The 18,124-nt window shown below is 39.0% G+C and overlaps 1 protein-coding gene across 2 annotated transcripts in view; it reads left to right on the forward strand.

Moving 5' to 3' along the window:
- Positions 1–18,124, forward strand: part of LOC133636021 (ephrin type-A receptor 7-like) — a 584,329-nt gene that overhangs the window by 153,072 nt on the left and 413,133 nt on the right. For both annotated transcript variants that reach the window (XM_062029623.1, XM_062029624.1), the window contains exon 3: positions 1,260–1,932. In XM_062029623.1, the coding sequence (XP_061885607.1) occupies positions 1,260–1,932 (673 nt within the window). The remainder of the gene's footprint in view (positions 1–1,259; positions 1,933–18,124) is intronic.

Here is an 18,124-nt window from a genome sequence, read left to right on the forward strand (position 1 = left end):
TAAAAAACAAAAAAATACAATTGATTGTTGTCTTGCATATGAAAACGTTGTGTTTGAGGTCTATTCATCAAATAAAAAGTGTAAATTAGGTATGGTTTAAAATATATATTCAGTTGTCCCTTGTTTGTCCCGGCTAATTGGTTCCACACCTGATATGGTAAAACAAATATCTGTGAAGTAGGATTATTATGTATCAATCAAACATTTTTATTTACGACCGTGTTAGACCGAATGTGTTTTTTAAAATATAATTTGAACCCTCTAAACATGTAATAACACCCATAAAGTCACCTTTACACTCTGTAGATCAGTGGTTCTCAACCTTTTTTCAGTGATGTACCCCCTGTGAAATTGTTTTTAATTCAAGTACCCCCTAATCAGAGCAAAGCATTTTTGGTTGAAAAAAAAGAGATAAAAAAGTAAGATACAGCACTATGTCATCAGTTTCTGATTTATTAAATTGTATAACAGTGCAAAATATTGCTCATTTGTTGTGGTCTTTCTTGAACTATTTGGAAAAAAAGATATAACAATAACTAAAAACGTGTTGAAAAATAAACAAGTGATTCAATTATAAATAAAGACTTCTACACAGAAGTAATCATCAACTTAAAGTGCCCTCTTTGGGGATTGTAATAGAGATCCATCTGGATTCATGAACTTAATTCTAAACATTTCTTCACAAAAAAAGAAATCTTTAACATCAATATTTATGGAACATGTCCACAAAAAATCTAGATGTCAACACTGAATATTGCATTGTTGCATTTCTTTTCACTGTTCTTTTTGACAGACATTTTTAAAAAATCTCACGTACCCCTTGGCATACCTTCAAGTACCCCCAGGGGTACGCGTACCCCCATTTGAGAACCACTGCTGTAGATTACAGTATTTACTAAATGTGTCACCGTTATTAAAGTCAAAGTTAAAGTGCCGATGATTGTCACACACACACTAGGTGTGGCGAAATTATTCTCTGCATTTGACCCATCACCCTTAATCACCCCCTGGGAGGTAAGGGGAGCAGTGAGCAGCAGCGGCGGCTGCGCCCGGGAATAATTTTTGGTGATTTAACCCCCAATTCCCAATTTATTGTTTATACAACATTTACTCTGATTTGTATTCTGCAAGTTAGCAAATATGTCAAGTAGCCTCCACTCAATTTAACCCAAAATTCAAGCAAAAATAAAAAATGTTGGCACTAATTTCCTTTTCTTTCTCATCTTGTCCGATACACCCGCCTGTCCTGCGGCTTGCAGTGGGAGGAGATAAGCGGCGTGGATGAAAAGTACAAGCCCATCCGGACCTACCAGGTGTGCAACGTGATGGAGCCCACCCAGCAGAACAACTGGCTGCAGACCGGGTGGGTGGCGCGGCAAGGAGGCCAGCGCATCTTTGTGGAGCTCCAGTTTACGCTCCGCGACTGCAACAGCATTCCCGGCGTGGCCGGCACCTGCAAGGAGACCTTCAACCTCCTTTACGTCGAGTCGGACCGGGACCTGGGCGGCGTGACCCGGGAGGACCGCTACACCAAGATCGACACCATCGCCGCCGACGAGAGCTTCACGCAGGGGGATTTGGGCGAGAGAAAGATGAAGCTGAACACCGAAGTGCGAGAGATCGGCCACCTCAACCGCCGGGGCTTCCACCTCGCCTTCCAGGACGTCGGCGCCTGCGTGGCCCTGGTGGCCGTGCGGGTGTACTACAAGCGCTGCCTCGCCACCGTCCAGAACTTGGCCATCTTCCCCGACACGGTGGCGGAGGCGGCCTTTTCCACGCTGGTGGAGGTGCGCGGCAGCTGCGTCAACAACTCTGAGGTGGACGCCGACAGCCCTCCCAGGATGCATTGCAGCGCCGAGGGCGAGTGGCTGGTGCCGATCGGGAAGTGCAGCTGCAGCGCGGGCTACGAGGAGGGACACAGCAGCTGCGAAGGTAAGGAGAATAAAGAAAACACGCTGTCAGGAGCATGAAAAGCAACATTGATGTTTTCTGTTATGAAAGGAGCAAAAAAGATACAAGTAGCAAATGACTTAACAAGCATCTATTGATGTCAAAATGGTCTTTTTTGTGCTGAAACAATGCAAGATGGATGTCTAAAGAACCAAGAACAAGGAATCCTGTTAGACCTTTCTTTAGTTAGACATTCTTGTTTTCAAAGCTTTTTACATGCTGGAACATTTATTATAATACAATCTTATTGTTTAGTCACGGAAATGCTTGGATAAAGGTGGTTTTAATCAGTGTAAGACCATTAAAAAAAAGATAACAGTTGTTGTAGTTAGTTTAGTCTTTATTTGAAGAGACAATGCACAGACATTAAGCTCAAAGACGGATATGTTCTGCACCAGATTATAGCTCATTTCCATCTGCAGTCCCTGGCTACCTAAATTAAAGAGATACAGAAGTCATGCAATGAAATTATAACAATAAATAGCATTTTATGACTTTCAAGAAAAGTCATAAAATTGCCCTTTTCATTGACACGTACTCATTATACATTACAACTAGGGGTGTAACGGTACGTGTATTTGTATTGAACCGTTTCGGTACGGGGGTTTCGGTTCGGTTTGGTTCGGTTCGGAGGTGTACCGAACGAGTTTCCACACGGACATATTAAGTAGCGTACCGCACGTTGTGTAAACAATGCACAGCGAGGCACAACACACGGCATGCTAGCAGCTAACGGGCTAGGATGGACTGACCATACGTCCTCTTTTCGCCGGACATGTCCTCTTTTGCGGAGCTGTCAGGGCGGAGTTTCCTAAATGCCTCAAATGTCCGGCATTTTGAGTTAGGGTTGCGTGTATTTTCAATGTACGTTCAGGGTTAAGAAGGGGTTAAAAACAAAACAAATTGTGCGCGCAGCAGCATTGGTGAGGGAGGGGCAGAGACAGAGAGAGTTATGATAAACGCGCATGCGTCGCCAGGCTCTGCTTTTTATCTATAGATTTATCAGATTAAATGTTTTATTATCTATAGCAGGGGTGTCAAAAGTGTGCCATTTGCGGCCCACAGCTAATGTTTTAAAGGCCCACGGCACATTCTAAAAATACTATTAAAATAAACAAAAACATAACAAAAGTGAAATAAAAAAGCTTAAAGGTTAAATGTAATTTAGAAAAAGTTGCAATGTTGACTAATAAAACAAAGCTGTTTTTTTTTTCTTTCTTCTCAAATCAATGTTATTATGAATTATTGACCTATCCAAGGTTCCGATTACTTCACATCAAATATTCCACTAAGAAAAATATTTTTGGTGGAAGATTTTGCAAATTTGGTAAATAAATAACCCAACAATGTATATTTTGTCGTTTTCTTACTGTACCAAAAATTAACCGAACCGTGACCTCTAAACCGAGGTAGGTACCGAACCGAAATTGTTGTGTACCGTTACACCCCTACTTATTATACATTACAACCACACCTCTCCTTTACATCATAGCACACAGACAATACATGCTCTTGTTCACGTCTGTCATCATTTGTAAAAACAACCAAGATTTTAACACACACCTCACAGATTACAACAAAATGTTCTCATGCATAAATATAATACACATTAGGTTGACATGTCAAGCATAGTGCCCACCTCAGTGATCCGTGTGAGCAGCTTTGTTTGCTCCAAAGCCACTTTTTTAACTTCAATTGTGAATGAAGAGTAATCTGTTAGACTTTCCAAGTTTGTTGTGAGGTCGTTCCATTCCTTTATCGCTTCATATGTAAAAGGCTGATTGTGCAACAGAGGTTTTACATCTGGGTACGCTACACTGCCCCCTTGGTGGATGCTCGTGTGTTTCGAGTTGTCACAGCAGGTGAAAACTGGACAAAGTGCTTAAGTGGCGCTGGTGCAGTGTTATTTAGGATTCGATGGGCCATTCGTATTGATGTTAATCTTTGAATGTTAGCACAGTTTAACAATCTATATTTTTGGAGATCTAAACAGTGATGGTTGCAAAGTTTCCAATGGCCTCAGTGTCATTTTGCTTGCCTGGGACCAACATGTTATACGATAATAACAACGAGACATAGTCATTGCATTAAAATACGTTTGAGCTGCCGCCAGTGTTAACAAATTCCTGATACATTTGAACTAGGGCTGCAACAACTAATCGATTATTAAAATAGTTGCCGATTAATTTAGTCATTGATTCGTTGGATCTATGCTATGCGCATGCGCAGATTTTTTTTATTTTTTAATAAACCTTTATTTATAAGCTGCATCATTTACAAACAGCTGAGAAACAATAATCTAAATAAGTATGGTGCCAGTATGCTGTTTTTTTTCCAATAAAATACTGGACAGGATAGAAATGTAGTTTGTCTCTTTTATCCGATTATTAATCGAAGTAATAATCAACAGATTAATCGATTATCAAATTCATCGTTAGTTGCAGCCCTAATTTGAACATGTTCATGTTGTACTTAAGACTCTGGCACATCTGTTTGTTATTTAAAGCCAAGTGTTGGGTCTAAAATGACACCCAGGTAAAGATATTCACTAACATTTTGTATTATTTCCTTATTAACAGTTATATTTGGAAAGGATGACATTTCATATTTGTTTACAAAATATATTGTTGCCGTTTTCTTAATGTTTAATGTAAGACTAGAGTCATGTAGCCATCTTGCCACCTTCTCCATGGCTTCTGTAAGTTGTTTGGCAACCGTTTCAGCAACATTTATATCACCCTTTCTCTAGACTCTTGCTATCTTCCTTCAAAACTGTACTAAAAGAACACCTCCAGGCAACTACAACCCTAAACTAACACCCTCCCTTCCGCACAATACCTCTTCGGATTGTAAATAATCAAATGTAAATAATCAAATGTAGACACTCTTTCTTATACTTTCTGATCTCTCTCTCTATGTCCAGTACTTGCTGTACATACCCCCCCCCCCCCATCTATATCCCACACCCCGGATTGTAAATAATGTAAATAATTCAATGTATATACTCTGATGATTATCTTGTGTGATGGCTGTATTATGATGATAGTATATATTTGATAGTATATATCTGTATCATGAATCAATTTACGTGGACCCCGACTTAAACAAGTTGAAAAACTTATTTGGGTGTTACCATTTAGTGGTCAATTGTACGGAATATGTACTTCACTATGCAATCTAATAATAAAAGTTTCAATCAATCAATCAATTCCGGCGACAGAGCGCACCGGTATTCAAGCCACACCCACTAAATTTTAGAATAAATACAAACCCCAAAACCAGTGAAGTTTGAGCATTCTCACATTGGCAGTTCATTAAAGACGTGTTTGGAAAAGCAATCGAGTGTCTCCTCAAACCGCCGCACCTTACCGTTTCGCTATTTTATCTGTTGAGTGGAAAATGTACAATGAACGAAGGTATTGAGCGTCGATACTGCATCAGTCTGTCGCCATCTGCTGCCAGCCACAACAGAAGCAGCTGACTGGACTAGCGGCAGCCATTCCAGAGGGCGCTTAAAAGTCAGCTGACATGTTGTCTTAAAACAATGTCATGTGTGACATGGGTTACACTTGAATTGTTATTGACATATCCAGTGGACACATTCAGAAAAACAGTTTCTTTGGTTTAAAAAAAAAAATTGCAGCTCATTTTTATACTGAGCAAAGTCATCTTGCGGGCCGATTGAAACCTGTTTGCGGGCCGTAAGTTTGACACCCCTGGTCTAAACAATATAATAAGAAATGTTGTCGTACATATCGCAAGGTGTGGTTTCTGGACCGTAAGGCTGCACGGTCTGAATGCACTCGTTTCTAGGAGTGTGAAGGCGGTGACTATGTTCATTATGTTTGGAAACAAAAACACACACAGCTTCACTTCTCATATTTACTTGCAGCCAAAATGGTGCATCGACCTTGTAACGCCAAGTGTGTGTCGTGGTGTTTGTGAGAGTTGTGTTACGCTGAGGTAAACGGACACTATTTGAATGTTTTGTCACAAGCCATTGCTCGTAGCCACATCTTGCTTTGCTGTGCAATGCATTGTGGGTTGTTGGATGTGGTCTATTTAATATAATGTGGTTAACGGTTGAACTTCTGGGGGCGGGGGGGGGGGGGGGATTTGTCTAAACTTTTAATACTTCTATATTACAACAGATGGAGAGAAACTTAGACATAATACATTTTAATTAAATTCCCTCAGCTCCTGTGGTGGTAAAATGCAGAGACATACCCCCTAGCAGGTGGTACACACTTTTTTTAATTTTTTTTTTATTTTTACAGTCTACCATAATCTAATACTTTGTGTTTTGTCATAAGACTGCAATCTATTTGTGGGGCTTGATGATGCCATTGTCTACTTTGCATGATTGGGCTGACAAAGTTAAGGGGAAAATATGAAAAGCAAAACAAATACCGTATTTTACGGACCATAAGGCGCACTGCCGATGGATGGTCTATTTTTTTAAGTCTTTTTTCATATATAAGGAGCACTAAAGGAGTCATATTATTATATATTTTTTGTAAATGTAAAAGACTTCCTTGTGGTCTAGATCAGTGTTTTTCAACCACTGTGCCGTGAGATACAGTCAGGTGTGCCGTGGGAGATTATCTAATTTCACCTATTTGGGTTAAAAATATTTTCTGCAAACCAGTAACTATAGTCTACAAATGATGTGTTGTTGATGAGTGTCGGTGCTGTCTAGAGCTCGGCAGAGTAACCGTGTAATACTCTTCCATATCAGTAGGTGGCAGCCGGTAGCTAATTGCTTTGTAGATGTCGGAAACAGTGGGAGGCAGTGTGCAGGTAAAAAGGTATCTAATTCTTAAACCAAAAATAAACAAAAGGTGAGTGCCCCTAGGAAAAGTAATTGAAACTTAGGGATGGCTATGCAGAACAAACTAAAACTGAACTGGCTGCAAAGTAAACAAAAACAATGCTGGACGACAGCAAAGACTTACTGTGGAGCAAAGACGGCGTCCACAAAGTACATCCGAACATGACGTGACAATCAACAATGTCCCCACAAAGAAGGATGAAAACAACTAAAATCTTCTTGATTGCTAAAACAAAGTAGATGCGGGACATATCGCTCAAAGGAAAACATGAAACTGCTACAGGAAAATACCAAAAAAAGAGAAAAAGCCACCAAAATAGGAGCGCGAGACAAGAACTAAAACACTACACACAGGAAAACAGCAAACATCTCCAAATAAGTACACCTACTTTGAGACAAGAGCTATAGTGATGCATGCTTGGTTATGGTTTAAAGTCATACCCAACAATTGCGACAACGACTTTTTACTGTCAACTGAGTTTCGTTTTTTAATTATGTCTGCTGGTGGTGTGCCTCCGGATTTTTTCAACGCAAAAAATGTGCATGGCACAAAAAAGGTTGAAAAACACTGGTCTAGATAACATGTAATGGTGGTTCTTTGGTCAAAATGTTGCATAGATGATGTTTTACACATCATCTACAAGCCACTTTCTGGCAGTCTCTTCCGGATGCGCCGTTTTGGTCTTATTTACGTGGCTCACCTTCGACAGCATCTGCTTTAATGACATTCAGACTTTACTTAAATCAATAACTGAGCATCATCTCCTCATCCGGAAACAACAACACGGCCGGAAATGTGTCCCGTGAAAAAACGTCCGACCGGAACTCTCTAATAACTAAAGTTCCTTGGGTGAATAATGTAAACTCACTACACCGGTATGTTTTAGCGCTTTCATGGCGAGTTTACTGACAGATATAAGTAAGAACTTCACACTACTTTATATTAGAAATGGCAACAGCGGAGGATGAATGTCACATAACAAGAAGATAGAGGAAAAGAAGAAGCTTATTAACTACGGTATTGAGCACGGACTACAAAGGTGGAGGCGCGCAATTTTTCAGGATTTATGCAGATCCCAAATACAGATCAGCAGGTACCAGAAGGTAAGAAACGTTGCTTTTGCATAATATTGCGAAACAAAACACCAGATAATGTCTTACCTTATACACACACCATAATAATATTCGTATGTTGAAGCATATTAAGCGGTGCGGCTTTTTACTTTACCAAACTCGTACTAAAACATGTTGATAGATTTTTAAGCGCCGTGTCTAACATTCTATATTTTCAATGGAACATATTAAATGTTGGTGTTGTTTACTTGAGTCATACTGCAGTCTACACTTATCTCTTGTGTAGGACTGCCATTATATTGCAGACTACCCCTATCTCGTATGTGTGACTGCCATTTACTGGCCACACTTGTACATTCACCATGTACCAAATAAAATAGCTTCGAGGTGGGTAAGCTCAACCAAACGTATTCCTTACATTAGGCGCACCGGAGTATAAGGTGCACTGTCGAGTTTTGAAAAAATCCATCCATTTCCTACCGCTTGTCCCGCCTATCTCAGCTGCACATGGGTGGAAGGCGGGGTACACCCTGGACAAGTCGCCACCCCATCACAGGGCCAACACAGATATACAGACAACATTCACACTCACATTCACACACTAGGGCCAATTTAGTGGTGCTAAAAAATAAAATAAAAATTTAAAGTTCCCTTTATAGTCCAGAAAATATGGTATGTTTAGAATTTAAAAAATTACCTTTTTTGCAGTTTTTTCCACTGGTGGGTGCTTTGAGAATGAGTGGGGTGTTCATTGAGAACATACAAAAAAATGTTCCTTACAAAAAAAACATGCTCAGGTGTCATAGATGATTTTATTTAGAATTTAGGGGGATGTAAATGCAAAATATATGGCTAAATTGGCAACACCGATTCCTTCCTGTTATGTCCTCTTATGCTCTGGCAGACCAGGCGTGATTAGTGAGTAGTATTTAAACATATATGATATCGTTCCACAGCCATCCATGTTTTTTGTCTGAATATAATTGTGATCAAAAATGTAATCATTCAAGGATCTTGAAAAATTGAAGTATCAGCATTGGCGTGACCAATACTGTCCCTGTATCTACTTGGTATCGGATCGATACCCACATTTGTAGTGTCGCCCACAACTAATGTGAAGTATCCAACAACATAAGAATGCGTCCTTAATGCATTTTAACAAAGGTGTAGATAGAAATGTCACAGCAGAAAGTAATCAGATATTAAAAGTAAATTAGCAATTATATTTACAAAAGTTTTTAGAAAATAATATAACCTGAAATGGCGAAATTTTACCACTTATTTTGAAATGGTTTAATATCCTTTATATGCCAAATCATATATTTTGATATATATTACTTATCGCAATATCGATTTTAGGAGTATCACCCTTTCCTAATTTCCATCTGATATAGTATAGTATAGCACGCTTACACACAGTCCCATTATAATGTGTTTATGAGCGAGAGCTAACAAGTAGCACAACATTTATATACATTTGACTGCCAATTTTAGACAAATAAACTGTGAAACACTGAATAAGTGAGAAAGTAGAAATATATATATGATGTGTTAGTGGTGAGACGGAGGAAGAGAGGGTTGATGGAGAAATGGTGTTGGAAAGGAAGTGTTTGACAGAATGAATTGGGCTGTTTTCACAAGTCAGAACAAAAGAGAGCTGACAGTTCAGCGGCGCAAGCTTCGCAAAGAACAAGTGGGGGGGAAAAAAAGTTCACATTTAAGCTTTCTTTTCATTTTGTATCCGCTTTTTAAAAATGACTGGACACTTGATTAGGTACTCCCACAATCACGATCGTGACAAGCGACGCAATCTCTGGTTACTTCTACGACATGTTTATGTTGGTGGTTTTAGTCTGTAAAACTGCAATACTGTGACCTGTTTCTAATAGTTTTGTTTAGTGACACTTTGATGACATATTACGTACGATAAAAGTACATACATTGTGTGTCTGTCACAAAATGTATTTTTAATTGTTTTTATTTGTTTATTTTTTGTTATCCTAAAACAAAAACATGGCTGATTCATGACTCTTAGGTGACTACCGTATTTTTCGGACTATAAGGCGCACTTAAAGGCCTACTGAAAGCCACTACTACCGACCACGCAGTCTGATAGTTTATATATCAATGATGAAATCTTAACATTGCAACACATGCCAATACGGCCGGGTTAACTTATAAAGTGCAATTTTAAATTTCACGCTAAACTTCCGGTTGAAAACGTCTTTGGATGATGACGTATGCGCGTGACGTAACCAGTGAAACAGAAGTATCTGTACCCCATTGAATACAATACAAAATAGCTCTGTTTTCATCTCATAATTCCACAGTATTCTGGACATCTGTGTTGGTGAATCTTTTGCAATTTGTTTAATGAACAATGAAGACTGCAAAGAAGAAAGTTGTAGGTGGGATCGGTGTATTAGCGGCTGGCTGCAGCAACACAACCAGGAGGACTTTGACTCGGATAGCAGACGCGCTAGCCGACGCTAGCCACCGACCGCACGGATGATCGTGGTGAAGTCCTTCGTCCTTCCGTCGATCGCTGGAACGCAGGTGAACACGGGTGTTGATGAGCAGATGAGGGCTGGCTGGCGTAGGTGGAGCGCTAATGTTTTTATCATAGCTCTGTGAGGTCCCGTTATACTAAATTAGCTTCAATGGCGTCATTAGCAACAGCATTGTTAAGCTTCGCCAGCCTGGAAAGCATTAACCGTGTATTTATATGTCCCTGGTTTAATAGTATTGTTGATCTTCTGTCTATCCTTCCAGTCAGGGATTTCATTATTTTGTTTCTATATGCAGTTAAGCACGATGCTATCACGTTAGCTCCGTAGCTAAAGAGCTTCGCCGATGTATTGTCGTGGAGATAAAAGTCACTGTGAATGTCCATTTCACGTTCTCGACTCTCATTTTCAAGAGGATTTAGTATCCGAGGTGGTTTAAAATACAAATCCGTGATCCACAATAGAAAAAGGAGAGAGTGTGGAATCCAATGAGCCCTTTTACCTAAGTTACGGTCAGAGAGAAAAAAGATGCGTCCTGCACTGCACTCTAGTCCTTCACTCTCACGTTCCTCATCCACGAATCTTTCATCCTGGCTCAAATTAATGGGGTAATCGTCGCTTTCTCGGTCCGAATCGCTCTAGCTGCTGGTGTAAACAATGGGGAAATGTGAGGAGCCTTTCAACTTGCGACGTCACGCTACTTCCGGTACAGGCAAGGCTTTTTTTTTATCAGCGAGCAAAAGTTGCGAACTTTATCGTCGATGTTCTCTACTAAATCCTTTCAGCAAAAATATGGCAATATCGAGAAATGATCAAGTATGACACATAGAATGGATCTGCTATCCCCGTTTAAATTTAAAAAAAAATCATTTCAGCAGGCCTTTAATTCAATATGTCCAAGGTTACATCACCATTTTTGTTTGAAACATTCCCAATTGTTCCATGTCAAAGCAAAGGGCGGTCATTTTAATAACATCCTGATTACACCAGTAGTGGTCGTAGGTCAGAATCGTGCAAACATTTCAACTGGTCTTTTTGAAAGTAATCCTATTATGGGAAAACATACAAAATAAAAGCAATAGATTTAGAATTTTCCGTGTTATAAAATCAGTAGTGGATGGAACATCTCCAATCGCAGTGACCCGAAACGTCGTGCAGACTTTGCTTGTAGTAAAGACGTGCAGGTTGACACTTAGGTTTGTTGATGACATGGTGTGCGTGCCTGACAGGAATAGATCATGCACGTTCTTGTGAATCATAGTATAAAGTATACACACACGTCATCTCTCTCTTCCTCTTTTTCACACCCTCGACAAAAATGCTAATCACATCCTATTTAGGTGTGCGACTGAGTGTCTCAGCACAGGTCAATATTATCGAGCAGCCCGTGAGTAGCTACTGATAATGGCGTGAGCTGATAGTGTGGTGAAGTAGAGGATTATTAGCGCATACCACGGAACAGTCATTTCCGTCCCGCTGGATTACAGGAGATTATAGCGTCACTACAGTAGGTCTTCATCGTACATGAATACCACAAATACTACGGTCTGACCAAGTACACAGAACACTCACTGGGGTGCACTTGTTTTTTCTTCTAGCCCTGGGGTGTCAAACGCACGGCCCTAGGGCCGGATCAGGCCTGCGAACAGGTTTTGCCAAGCATAAAAATGAACCTGAAATTTTTGAATGAAAGAAACTGCTGTTCTAAATGTGTCCACTGGATGTCACAATAGCAATTATTTGTATCTCTGTAGATGATGACAAAATAAACCACATAATGTTAGCACGTCAAGTTGTTTTTTGAACTGGAAATATTCCCGTTTTTCAACCGTTCCACCTTCAAAACATACCTCTTAATCAGGACAAAAAACAATGTTTTATTTTAACTGGAAAAATTCCCGGTTTTCCCGAAATGCCAGGAATTCCGTAATACTATTTCTCAATTCAACGTATTCCTGCTTCAACATTTCTCGACCGATTTAAAAAATAAATAAAAAATCCCAACTCCGACCATTTCAACTCATTCAGACCATTCAAGTTTTTTTTACCATTTTCCAAAAAAAAAAAATCCCGCTTTTCCAGAAATTTCCAAATATTTGGGAAATTCCCATTGAAATCAATGGGACATTCTTCCCACATTATTCATCTGATTTAAACTGTTCTAACTCGAAAATATTCAGCCTGTTTGGGAATTGAGTGCTCTACTTCAACAATTCTAAAAAAAATTCCAGGATTTCAGTTCAACTTCAGCATTGGAGCATTCACTCATTTAGTTATTCTTCTTCTTCTTCTCCAGATTTTGTCACGCTCTACCTTCCACATTTTCCATCCAGCTTTCCCTTGACAAATTCCAAAAATTCCCAGGATTCCCAGAATTCCAGGTTTTCCTGGACATTTTTCCCATTCAAAATGAATTGGCCATTTTTTAAACTTCCATCATTGCCACATTTTTCAACCGATTTAAACCATTCCAACTTCAGCACATTACACCATTCTGGAAATTCCAACTACCCTTTTTCCAAATTCAAAAACATTCCAGGATTTTCCAGAATTCCTGCTTTTCCAAAGCTCTATTTCAACACTTTTTTCTGGCGGCTACTCCTCCCACATTTTTCAAACCACTTTAACTGTTCCACCGTCAAAACATTCCTCTTAATCAGGACAAAAAAACAATGTTTTATTTTAACTGGAAAAATTCTCGGTTTTCCCGAAATTCCAGGAATTCCGTAAGAATTTTTCAATTCAACATGTTCCTGCTTCAACATTTCTCAACCGATTTTAAAAAAATCCCAACTCCGACCATTTCAACTCATTCAGACCATTCAAGTTCTTTACCATTTTCCAAAAAAAATCCCGCTTTTCCCAAAAAATTTTAATTTTGGGAAAATTCCCATCTGAAATCAATGGGACATTCTTCAAAGTGTCACAACTTCCACATTTTTCATCTGTTTCAAACTGTTCCAACTCCAAAATATTGAGCCTGTTTGGGAATTGTGTGCTCTACTTCAACAATTCTAAAAAAAATTCCAGGATTTCAGTACTTCAGCATTGGAGCATTCACTCATTTAGTTATTCTTCTTCTTCTCCAGATTTTGTCACGCTCTACCTTCCACATTTTCCATCCGGCTTTCTCTTGAAAAATTCCCAGATTTCCCAGAATTCCAGGTTTTCCTGGACATTTTTTCCATTCAAAATTAATTGGCCATTTTTTAAACTTCCACCATTGCCACATTTTTCAACCGATTTAAACCATTCCAACTTCAGCACATTACACCATTCTGGAAATTCCAACTACCCTTTTTCCAAATTCAAAAACATTCTAGGATTTTACAGAATTCCTGCTTTTCCAAAGCTCTATTTCAACCCTTTTTTCTGTCGGCTACTCCTCCCACATTTTTCAAACCACTTTAACTGTTCCACCGTCAAAACATTCCTCTTAATCAGGACAAAAAAACAATGTTTTATTTTAACTGGAAAAATTCCCGGTTTTCCCGAAATTCCAGGAATTCCGTAAGAATTTTTCAATACAACATGTTCCTGCTTCAACATTTCTCAACCGATTTAAAAAAAAATCCCAACTCCGACCATTTCAACTCATTCAGACCATTCAAGTTCTTTACCATTTTCCAAAAAAAATCCCGCTTTTCCCAAAAATTTTAAATTTTGGGAAAATTCCCATCTGAAATCAATGGGACATTCTTCAAAGTGTCACAACTTCCACATTTTTCATCTGTTTCAAACTGTTCCAACTCCAAAATATTCAGCCTGTTTGGGAATTGAGTGCTCTACTTCAACAATTCTAAAAAAAATTCCAGGATTTCAGTTCAACTTCAGCATTGGAGCATTCACTCGTTTAGTTATTCTTCTTCTTCTTCTCCAGATTTTGTCACGCTCTACCTTCCACATTTTCCATCCGGCTTTCTCTTGAAAAATTCCAAAAATTCCCAGATTTCCCAGAATTCCAGGTTTTCCTGGACATTTTTTCCATTCAAAATGAATTGGCCATTTTTTAAACTTCCACCATTGCCACATTTTTCAACCGATTTAAACCATTCCAACTTCAACACACTACACCATTCTGTAAATTCCAACTACCCTTTTTCCAAATTCAAAAACATTCCAGGATTTTCCAGAATTCCTGTTTTTCCAAAGCCCTATTTCCACCCTTTTCTCTGGCGACTACTCCTTCCACATTTTTACAACCGTTCCACCATCAAAACAATCCTCTTTATCAGGACAACAAACAGGTTTTTTTTTAATTGGAAAAATTCCCGGTTTTTCCGAAATTCCAGGAATTCCGTAATACCATTTCTCAATTCAACATGTAACTGCTTCAAATTCCTCGACCAAATTAAAAAAATCCAAACACTGACCATTTCAACTCATTCAGACCATTCAAGTTTTTTACATTTTTTTTTTTTTAATTCCCGCTTTTCCCAAAATTCCCAAAATTGGGGGAAATTCTTCAAAGTGACACAACTCCTACATTTTTCATCTGATTCAAACTGTTCCAACTACCCTTTTTCTAAGTTCCTAAAAATTCCAGGATTTTCCAGAATTCCTGGTTTTCCAAAGCCCTATTTCCACCCTTTTCTCTGGCGACTACTCCTTCCACATTTTTCAACCTTTCCACCGTCAAAACATTCCTCTTAATCAGGAATGTCTTAAACAATGTTTTTTTTTAACTTGAAAAATTCCTAATTTTCCTGAAATTCCAGGAATTCCGTAATACTATTTCTCACTTCAGCATGTTACTGTTCAACATTTCTTGACTGATTTTAAAAATTTCAACACAAACCATTTCAACTCATTCAGGCCATTCAAGTTTTTTACAATTTAAAAAAAAAAAAAAAAATATATATATCTTTTCCCAAAATTTCCAAATTTTGGGGACATTCTTCAAAGTTCCACAACCCCCACATTTTTCATCTGATTCAAACTGTTCCAACTTCAAAATATTCAGCCAGTTTAGGAGTTGAGTGCTCTACTTCAACAATATTAAACAAATTCCAGGATTTCAGTTCAACTTCAGCATTGGAGCATTCACACGCAATTCCTTCAGGAATTGCCTCATCTAGTTCTTCTTCTTCTTCTTCTCCAGATTTTGTCCCACTCTACCTTCCACATTTTCCATCCGGCTTTCCCAGAATTTCAGGTTTTCCGGGACATTTTTCCCATTCAAAATGAATTGGCCATTTTTCAAACTTCAACTATTTCCACATTTTTCAACCAATTCAAACCATTGCACCTTCAACACATTCCACCATTCTAGAAATTCCAAATACCCTTTTTCCAAGTTCAAAAAAATCCCAGGATTTTCCAAAGCCCTATTTCCACCCTTTTCTCTGGCGACTACTCCTCCCACAGTTTTCAACCGTTCCACCGTCAAAACATTCCTCTTAATCAGGACAAAAAAACAATGTTTTTTTTTTTACTCGAAAAATTCCCGGTTTTCCAGAAATTCCATGAATTCCGTAATACTATTTCTCAATTGAACACGTTACTGCTTCAACATTTCTTGACCGATTTGAAAAATTCCAACACCAACCATTTCAACTCATTCAGACCATTCAAGTTTTTTACAATTAAAAAAATAAAATAAAATAATAATAATAATTCCAGCTTTTCCCAAAATTCCCAAATTTTGGGGAAATTCTTCAAAGTTCCACAACTCCCACATTTTTTATCTGATTCAAACTGTTCCAACTTCAAAATATTCAGCCAGTTTAGGAGTTGTGTGCTCGAATTCAACAATTCTAAACAAATTCCAGGATTTCAGTTCAACTTCAGTATTGGAGCAGTCACACGCAATTCCTTCAGGAATTGCCTCATCTAGTTCTTCTTCTTCTTCTTCTCCAGATTTTGTCGCACTCTACCTTCCACATTTTCCATCCGGCTTTCCCTTGACAAATTCCCAGATTTCCCAGAATTTCAGGTTTTCCGGAACATTTTTCCCATTCAAAATGAATTGGCCATTTTTCAAACTTCCACTATTTCCACATTTTTCAACCAATTCAAACCATTGCACCTTCAACACATCCCACCATTCTAGAAATTCCAAATACCCTTTTTCCAAGTTCAAAAAAATCCCAGGATTTTCCAAAGCCCTATTTCCACCCTTTTGTCTGGCGACTACTCCTCCCACAGTTTTCAACCGTTCCACCGTCAAAACATTCCTCTTAATCAGGACAAAAAACAATGTTTTTTTTTAACTCGAAAAATTCCCGGTTTTCCAGAAATTCCATGAATTCCGTAATACTGTTTCTCAATTGAACATGTTACTGCTTCAATCAATCAATCAATCAATCAATCAATCAATGTTTATTTATATAGCCCTAAATCACAAGTGTCTCAAAGGGCTGTACAAGCCACAACGACATCCTCGGTACAGAGCCCACATACGGGCAAGGAAAACTCACCCCAGTGGGACGCCAATGTGAATGACTATGAGAAACCTTGGAGAGGACCGCATATGTGGGTAACCCCCGCCCTCTAGGGGAGACCGAAAGCAATGGGTGTCGAGTGGGTCTGACATAATATTGTGAAAGTCCAACACATCAGCGAAAATCCAGTCCATAGTGGGGCCAGCAGGAACCATCCCGAGCGGAGACGGGTCAACAGCGTAGAGATGTCCCCATCCGATGGACAGGCTAGCGGTCCACCCCGGGTTGGGAGCAGAGTAGAAAAGAAAAGAAAAGAAAAGAAACGGCAGATCAACTGGTCTAAAAGGGGGTATATTTAAATGCTAGAGTATACAAATGAGTTTTAAGATGAGACTTAAATGCTTCTACTGAGGTAGCATCTCTAACTTTTACCGGGAGGGCATTCCATAGTATTGGAGCCCGAATAGAAAACGCTCTATAGCCCGCAGACTTTTTTTGGGCTCTGGGAATCACTAATAAGCCGGAGTTCTTTGAACGCAGATTTCTTGCCGGGACATATGGTACAATACAATCGGCAAGATAGGCAGGAGCTTGACCATGTAGTATTTTATACGTAAGTAGTAAAACTTTAAAGTCACATCTTATGTGCACAGGAAGCCAGTGCAGGTGAGCCAGTATAGGTGTAATATGATCAAACTTTCTTGTTTTTGTCAAAAGTCTAGCAGCCGCATTTTGTACCAACTGTAATCTTTTAATGCTAGACATAGGGAGACCCGAAAATAATACGTTACAGTAATCGAGACGAGATGTAACGAACGCATGGATAATGATCTCAGCATCCCTTGTGGACAAAATGGAACGAATTTTAGCGATATTACGGAGATGAAAGAAGGCCGTTTTAGTAACACTCTTAATGTGTGACTCAAACGAGAGAGTTGGGTCGAAGATAATACCCAGATTCTTTACCGAGTCGCCTTGTTTAATTGTTTGGTTGTCAAATGTTAAGGTGGTATTATTAAATAGATGTCGGTGTCCAGCAGGACCGATAATCAGCATTTCCGTTTTCTTAGCGTTGAGTTGCAAAAAGTTAGCGGACATCCATTGTTTAATTTCATTAAGACACGCCTCCAGCTGACTACAATCCGGCGTGTTGGTCAGCTTTAGGGGCATGTAGAGTTGAGTGTCATCAGCATAACAGTGAAAGCTAACACCGTATTTGCGTATGATGTCACCTAGCGGCAGCATGTAAATATTAAATAGTGCAGGGCCAAGAACCGAACCCTGGGGAACTTCGACATTTCTTGACCGATTTGAAAAATTCCAACACCAACCATTTCAACTCATTCAGACCATTCAAGTTTTTTACAATTAAAAAAAAA

Source organism: Entelurus aequoreus, linkage group LG20 (genome assembly GCF_033978785.1).
Source record: "Entelurus aequoreus isolate RoL-2023_Sb linkage group LG20, RoL_Eaeq_v1.1, whole genome shotgun sequence".
In the NCBI taxonomy this organism is placed as follows: Eukaryota; Metazoa; Chordata; class Actinopteri; order Syngnathiformes; family Syngnathidae; genus Entelurus; species Entelurus aequoreus.